General features: G+C 36.9%; 1 protein-coding gene across 1 annotated transcript in view; it reads right to left on the bottom strand.

Annotated features, from left to right (window-relative positions):
* Positions 1-267: 267 nt before the first annotated feature.
* Positions 268-8,246, bottom strand: part of UBN2 (ubinuclein 2) — a 56,956-nt gene continuing 48,977 nt past the window's right edge. The window contains exons 15-17 of the mRNA XM_068973330.1: positions 2,619-2,850; positions 2,088-2,177; positions 268-317 (exon numbers count right to left, since the gene is read on the bottom strand). Coding sequence (XP_068829431.1) covers positions 268-317; positions 2,088-2,177; positions 2,619-2,850 — 372 coding nt within the window. The remainder of the gene's footprint in view (positions 318-2,087; positions 2,178-2,618; positions 2,851-8,246) is intronic.

Genomic DNA, 8,246 nt, shown 5'->3' with positions numbered 1-8,246 from the left:
CTCTTTCAAGTCAGTTAATATGGTAACTTTGTCTTTCTTTAGAAGAGACTAAGGGTCACACTTAACTTTGCACAAAAGCATTTCTTCCTCCTGCACCTGGCTTTACTCAAGTAATGTTTCCTTTTCTTTTTCCTCCTCACCACAGTGCTTGGGACGAGAGAATGTAAACATCGACAGAACAGCAGCCCTAAGACCACACGAGTACTTTCCCATCAGGTAGGTTCCAACAGCCAGCCAAGTGTGCCATCTCCTTTGTTTACTGGGAAGTCACTGAGATTTCCGTGGTAACTTAGTGTCCCCTTTACTTTGGCCTCCATCTGAGAAAAGAGGTGTTTAATCAGTATGGGTCAGCATGTCATAAAAAATAAAAGCATATGAAGCAAAACATACAATTAACTTCTAATTTTCATGTGGATGACGACATTGCTAGAAAGATAACCTTTAGTACCTTACATGTTACAGCACAGAGAAGTTGAGATATAAAGAATGATTCTCTTATCTCAATATGACTATGGTTTAATTGGTTTCCAGTGTCCTACAAATACTATTTCAACAAGTATTTGTTATCTACCTCATAGTCAACTGTGTCAAATGCTACGAGGATTATAAAGAAATGTAAAAACACAATCAGTCCCCCTCCTTCAAGGAACTTATCACATTTTTTGATTCCCTTAGAAAACAAGGTCAACTTCAAGGTCGACTTCATTTTCATGCAGGTGAAAACTTCTTGCCATAACATAGCAGTTAATAACTCTAAATTATTTATGTAAATGATTGGGCCACACTGGGAGTGAAAATTCCAGCTGCATCTTTTAGTCCTAACCTGGCAAACGTAAAAGGTAGGAAAGTCTGCTATGGGAAGAATGATTTTTCTAGTTTTACATATGGCTATGAAACTTATACTGGGAAAATGCTAATCACTCTACTTAAACTGGACAAGAGTAGGACTGGGTGACTTCGAGGGCCAAAAAAAAATGTAGAAAATCTCTTATCATTTGTTGCCTTGTCAAGGAAAATTAAGCTCCACCAGGCCTGAGTATTCTTGCCTGGAGAATCCCATGAACAGAAGAGTCTGGCAGGCTATAGTCCATGGGATCGCAAAGAGTCAGACACGACTGAGTGACTCACACTTTGTTCCCACACTGGCACAACTGTGGCCTTGTGTTCATTCTCTCAAGGAGTTAGTCTGGGGCAGCTTAACACTTGGGTGTCTTAGAGCATTTACTACAACCTACTGCCTCAAGATTGCTCTGAAGCTCCCATTTCCACTTTGTGGTCAGCTGTAAACTTGCTCAACAACCATTTTAAATGCAGTGGCCAAAAAGAACAGTGAGGCCCTAGTCAGCTTTCAAAGTTAAGAGAGCAGCTGAGCTGCTCAAAGATGCTGAAAATGGCCCTCAGAACAGTTTCAGCATTTTACTGGGGTCAGCTGCTGATGAGAGCGAGAATCTGAAGGCCAAGGTTGGGTGCAGTGTCCACTGTCCAACTCCAGATCTCAGAGAATCTAGCTGGGCTGCCAAGTATATAACACAGACAGTCTGAAATCACATTAGTTTAATCAGCACTAAGATGCAGAGAAGAGTGATAGTTAAGAATACAGGCCATGGAGTCAGACTTCCTGGATTTGTATCTCAGATTAAACACTTATTATCCCATCAACTTGGGCAAGTTGCTTACCTCTGATTCCATTTCCTGATCTGTAAAATGGGGACTGTGATCTCATTCACAGCTTTATTGTAAGGATTAAATTAGCTAATGTGTGTGTCACAAGACTATCTGGCACTTTGGAAAATTTCCATAAAGGTCAAGTGTGATTAACTATTGGACATGATTTTTGTATACTGTCTTATGAATCCTATTCTTTGTCCTCATTCCCATATAACAAACACCTTCAAAAAGGCTCTCTGCACATGTAACAAAAGATCTCCTTTACCTGTTTCCTTTCTCTGAAAAGGTGTTTGTTGCCGATGAGGATTTGCTCATATGAAAATTACTTTTTCCAATCTTTGTCATTCTCTCACATTGTTTAATATATTGGTAAATCTGTATAAATATTAGATAGAGGAAGAAACAGGGGGCTCTCTTACCATTAAATGTTTGCTGTACATGTGTAGGCAGAGGTGCGTGGGAAAGCGCTGCTGCGTGCTGAGCTCCTGGCTGTAAACCCTTTAGTAAATCTGGGGGAAGAACACACTTGTCAGTGATCTTCTTCAAACTAAGACCTGAGCCCTCTTAGATACAAAAATGAAAATAATTTATCCAATGCAAGCACAGACCTCGACTTTATAAAGGTTTTTGTAAACTAGAGCACATACATTATGTGTATAAATATAAATGTGCATGCAAATAACCCAGGAAATTTGACTTTCTCTTACTATAAATTTCATTAAGATAGAAGTATGGAATAGCCAGTTCACTTTAGAACCTATAAAAAAATTTCAGAGTCCAGTAATTCCACTTATTTTATATATACACAAGAAATAAACTGGATTTCTTCTAAAAAGAAATTCTATCATCTCCATTGACTCCAACTGGACTGCTCTCAATTAGTATAAATTTGTGAGGTTTCCTGTTCTGTCAAGACTAGGCAGCCATGTAAGAAAAAGAGCCCCACTTACTCTGAGTTAGGCTATGGTGGAAAGCGGCTGAGGTAGATCCCGAGGTGGTTGTCACTCCAGCTGTGTCCGTTCCAAAGCCAAGTAGCTCCAAGGGAAACTGGAAGGGCATGGTCACTGGAACAAGGCCACCCAGCATCCCAAAAGGAGTCACATTTTGATTTGTTACAGACAAAGGTGATGTCATGAGAGTCAGAGGTGAGGCATTAGCCAATAATGATGCTCCTGCTGTGGACTGCAGAAACCAGGGGTCAAAATACATAAGAAATCAAGTCTTTAACCTGAATTGATTTATTTTACTTAATATCCTCATGGACGTGAGACTGTCTTACATCTACTCTAACAGAAACTCTGGGAGACAGAAATGAAGGCTGAAGTGTAAATTACATTTCAATGAGTGACCAATACTGGCTTTGGAAATACTTCTACGTAGCTCTTCAGCACCAGTTAAGCTTCCTTAACTGTTACTGCAGTGTCTACATTAACACCCATTCCTCTCCATTTCTAAACTACTTGGATTTCCACTTTTGCTCTTACCTCTACATCTGACACAGGTAATTAATTCCATATAATTTCAATTCGGTCTCTGATCTGTAATTTAACTGTCTTTCTGGGCACAATCTCTGCAGCTTCTGTTCTAGACTATTACTCTCTCAGATCCCTCAACTCGATACCCTGTACTTTCATCGTTAACGGCCATCCGTGTTTTCCTCTTCAAAAGCTTTATCTGCCTCTTCCTCAAAAGCTAACCACCTGACCTATGCCATGAATATCACCCCTGCAGAACTTTCTGTCACAGATGTCAACCAAGAACTGCACATTCTCTGCATTTCCTCTGCTTTTGCATATACAGAGACCGCTGACATATCTTAAAACCAACTGTCTTACAACCAACCGTTAATCCTGGATCTTCCCTAACCCCTAGCAACAACCTGACTTATGTATCTTTCTTTTATTATCAAACTTATTGAATGGCAGCCTTCATTTTCCACACTATCTCATCTCTTCTTAACCCCTGAAAGCTGATTTTCAATTCCACTACATTTCTGAACTCAAACTCCTAAGGCAAAAGGTAAATTATAGAGTGTTTTGACACTCCCCCACTTGGGCTTTGATGCCATCGTTATGAAGAAAAACACTTCGAAACATGCCAGCACTGATAAGCTTTCATTAAGAAATTACTGAAATATACTCTATAAAGCTAATTTAGTTCTTTGAACAATTTTCTATACAGCAAGTAAACATTTTTTTCCATTCTGACTTTTTTTGTGTGTACTTAATAAAGATTATAACCAAAATTTCTCAGTATCAGATATTACCTACTATATCTGCAACTGTGAGCTTTCCTTTATAGCCTTATTTTATCAACTCCAAATTTCTGTGGTAAAAAATTTTCACAGTTCTAAGTTTGGTCAAGAAAACTGAATTCTCTGAATATTTGTTAATCAATAATAAGCATTAGCAACTGTTACATTTTGTATACTGATGATTTCTACCAGTAAACATTATTAATAAAGGGCTGGTCATTTTATTTCTCAGTTAATCTATAGGAAAAATGTAGGTGATTTCCCCATGCAAAAATGCCACATCATCTCACGTATTTATACACTCAATGGTCCACACCACTGCTGAATGAAAAAATGAAGAACATTCTTAAAAAGCTTTCTAGAACTGTTTTTTCACTAGTTCTCCAATTGCCTTCCCTTACCTCCTTTATTTGTCTCAAATTTGTACCTACAGTTCTAACCTCTTACCTCAGTTCCAATCCTATTTAGCTAATGGTTTAGTGAAGAATTCCACTTGGATATCTAACCTCACCAAATTGTTATGCTCAGAATTGAACTCATCATCTGTTACAATCATTTCCCTCCCATATATGTTAGCTGCTAAGATCAGTAGTTTCAATTCTTTCCCACCACTCAAGGCTTGAAACCTTAGTTTTTACACAACACAAAATGAAAGACAAAATGATCTCATATTCAACATATCCTTTTTTTTTAAATCACAACTTTCTCCCACATTTAAGTGCAAATCTTTATCAATTTACGCTTGGACTTAACTGTTTTTCTTATTTGTCAGTTGTTCCCCTCTACTGTGCCAACCATGATATTAAAAATGGGTGATTTAGGAAAAAATTACTAACTTAGAAACAACAGTGGTTTGAAGCAAAAAAAAAAAAGGATCAGTATCAAGAGTTAACAAGAGTTTTCTCTTCTTTTTCATCAACATTCTACTACAGTCTCAGGATAATATGGGGAACACACTCTAAAACTGTGTTCCCCAAGTGGAGCCCTCCTGGTGAGGAACATTAAATACTGCTAATAAGGAAAACTCTTATGCTTTTCTGGAGTAGGTTCATTGAAGCATTAAAGCTGACAGAAAATGTAAATTAGGGGAACTTCCAAAATAAAGTTATGTGTATTAGCAAAAGAAAAAAATGGCACTAGGCCCTAACTGTCTGACATTTTATACTTATAAAAACCTTCCATATCCACTTTTGTTTATAAAACTAAAATGAAACACCAGCTTATCTAAATGTTACATCACAGTTCTAATTTTCTCTCACAGAAGATGGAGACCTTTTAAAAGCAAGGTATCCCATTGTTGGTATTATTCAGAAACACTACAGGAGAAGCTATCAACACGAAGCAGGCAAACAGTTCAGGATAATGCCCCATAATCAGAAATATTTTCCATGATCTCCACATTTCATCTCCAGGGGAACATATAAAGGAACACCTTGCTCTTCGTGGTGGGCATTAGATTTCTTTTTAAGGACATGTTTCATTTTGGTGAGTACATCTGCCCCCCACACTCTCTATAACACCCAGAGTGATTTTTTGAAATGTGTATCAGACCATATCACTCCCCTCCAACGGCTTCCCACTGAACACAAAGTAAATGCCCAAGTCCTTACTGTAGCCCCCAAGGTCCTCAATCACATGGTTTGGAGTTGTTTTTCGACCTGTCACCTCCCCATCTTTCCCAACCGTCCAGCCCTGTCAGGCTCTTTCCTATCTCAGTGTCTTCACATCTACCTTCCCTTTCTTGCCTGGGCTGTTTGCTCTTCTCTCCAAAAGGCTTGGTCCTAGTCATTCAATTATCAGCTCAAACTTTGCCTCTTCCAAGAGGCCTTCTCCATCTCCCTTATCCATGTTAGCAGCAATCACACTTTATCATATTATTGTTTTTATTTTTATAGCACAAAATATTTTTAAATACTGTGTTTTGCTTATTTTCGTCCTAGAATATATGCCCCATCAGTGGGGGCATGATCTTGACTCATCCCAATTTCCCCAGCATCTAGAAGAGTGCCTGGCACATATTAAACACTTAGTAAATATTTGCTTAATGAATTATTTTGGAAATTATAGAGTGGCAAAGACTGGATTCAAAGAAAATCAATAAGCTGAAGGGTAAGAAAGAACAGGAAAGCCTTTAGTGCAAAGTTATTAAATAAAAAGCAGGTAGAGATTAATCTGAACCTAGAAAGACTTTAACTTTGGTTAACCTCAGGACCTGTCATTTTCACATCTGCACACAGCTAAAGACATCTTTCAGAGGCAAGTGGAATATTTTATAGACTTAGATAGGAAATCTGTTTTTCGTGTTGGCTAGCTTTAGAAAGACAGGATCTAGGGGCCACAAGGTAGCTGATAAGACATCAATAAGATGTTGTGTTAAAAAAGAGAATAAAAGTTAGGAATAACCTTATTCAATTACTGATCTTTTCTTCAGTCAAACCAGTAAGAAAGACAAAAAGGATCAGATATGAGGCAGGAACATTAAGGTCTCCAAATCATAAAGCCATTTTGGAGAGGAAGAAATCAGAAGAAAGGAGTTACATTTTAGAAACACAAATTTTGCCATGTAGGTTCCTTGATAAGAAACTAACTGGTAAACAATAAACCAAATTGTTCTTTTGGGATAAATGATCAAATGTAGGAAGTTTTCCGGGGGGGGTGGGGGGGGGGTGGGCAGAACTGATAGATTCTGGAGATGACGAAAGATAGAGGGAGATTTAACTTTAAAGAAAACAAAGTTAAGTGAAAGAAAAAAACAAGCAAATTTTAACTCCAGGAAACAAGCCCAAAATTTATGATTGAAACCACAGATCACAATAGTTAGCTCAACACAGACAATCTTTTACAAAGTCACAGATTTAACCAAAAGTTGTCATTTTAGTCTCTGAAGAGAATGGGAGAAGTATAAGACAGTTAAAAGCCTTATTTATCACAATGAGAAGCTGAAAGATAACACTAAAAGAGACTTCCATTCATTCTTATTTTTAAAAAACACAAGAGAAAAAGCTAACAGTTAAAAGTAGTTGACAATAGGAAGGAGGATATGGGCCATGGAACTGTCACTTTGGTTATAATCCTTTCACATCAAATTAAATCAAATTAAAGATTGATTTCAAAAACAGTCAACATTTTAACAAAGATAATAAAATAAGAATGTAGACTAACTCCTAGACCTTAGTTATAACTTAAATTTTAACATACGATCCCTAGGGGTTTTTTTTTTTTGGCTATTTTCTTATTTCTGATAAAAGCAAAATCATATAGATAAAATATCTATAAATCCTAGATTTCAATTAATGAAGTGTCAGTTAATGGGATTTTGTTCTATATCAGAATTTTAGAATTCATTCACTTCCAAGCCTATAGTAGAGGCAGAGTGATGGTCTGGGTTTCAGGTGTACACTGAACACCAACACTTAGCTTGTACTGAACAGCAGGAAATCTCTCCGATACCACGAGGAAACTTACTTCATGAGATGTTCCTATTCCACGTAAATAAGATGCAGTACAAAGTCAGAGCACTTTCTTAGACACCAGAGTTTCACAAATAAGTCATATTTTCAAAGGATAATTGAGAAGCTAAGAAATAACATCATAAAATGCTATTTTTAAAAAAGCTTATGAAACATACTATATAAATCTACTTTCTTGAAGAGTCTAATAAAAGTATCTGGAAAACATCAACACTGGTGAGGTGATACATGACTTTTCTTTCTTTTTAAAATTTTTTCTGAATTTTACCAACTGTGAACATGGATATGTTTCAAGGGAGGGGGGAAAAGTTAAAGAAACCAAATGAGTAAAGTGAAGAACAAATATGAGAAAGCCTCAGAATACAAATAAGTGGTAGATAGATGAAAATAATAACAGAAGAGATGACATGAAAGGCAGAGAGATGAAATATATGAGCAACAGAGCTCTCAAAAACCTAGGCAAATGGATCAGAAATGATAATCAGGCCCATAACAGAATAAAATATTCTTGAGCTGAAAAAATGGGTGGGTCAGAGACTGAAAGATGTCACTATTTTCTAGGCACAAAATTAATGAAAACTATCTAGATAAACCTAGCCATTATCTAGGAACACTTGATTTTAAAGGAAAGAGATAAAATGTGATTAGCATTTAGGCAGAGAAAACATGTTACTTATAATGGAACAAAAAGTCAGAATGGCCTCAAACGTTTTTATAATCTTAAATAGAAAGGGTCAGTGGAGCAATCTTTATAAAATCTGGAGTGAGACACTTAGTGACCCAAGAAGTCTGTATCTATTCAAGCGTGACAGAAATCATCAGGTATATAAGTGCTGAAGTAGAACAACTTTCAC

This window comes from Capricornis sumatraensis, chromosome 5 (genome assembly GCF_032405125.1).
Source record: "Capricornis sumatraensis isolate serow.1 chromosome 5, serow.2, whole genome shotgun sequence".
Lineage (NCBI taxonomy): Eukaryota > Metazoa > Chordata > Mammalia > Artiodactyla > Bovidae > Capricornis > Capricornis sumatraensis.
This window is presented reverse-complemented; position numbering and strand designations above follow the sequence as displayed.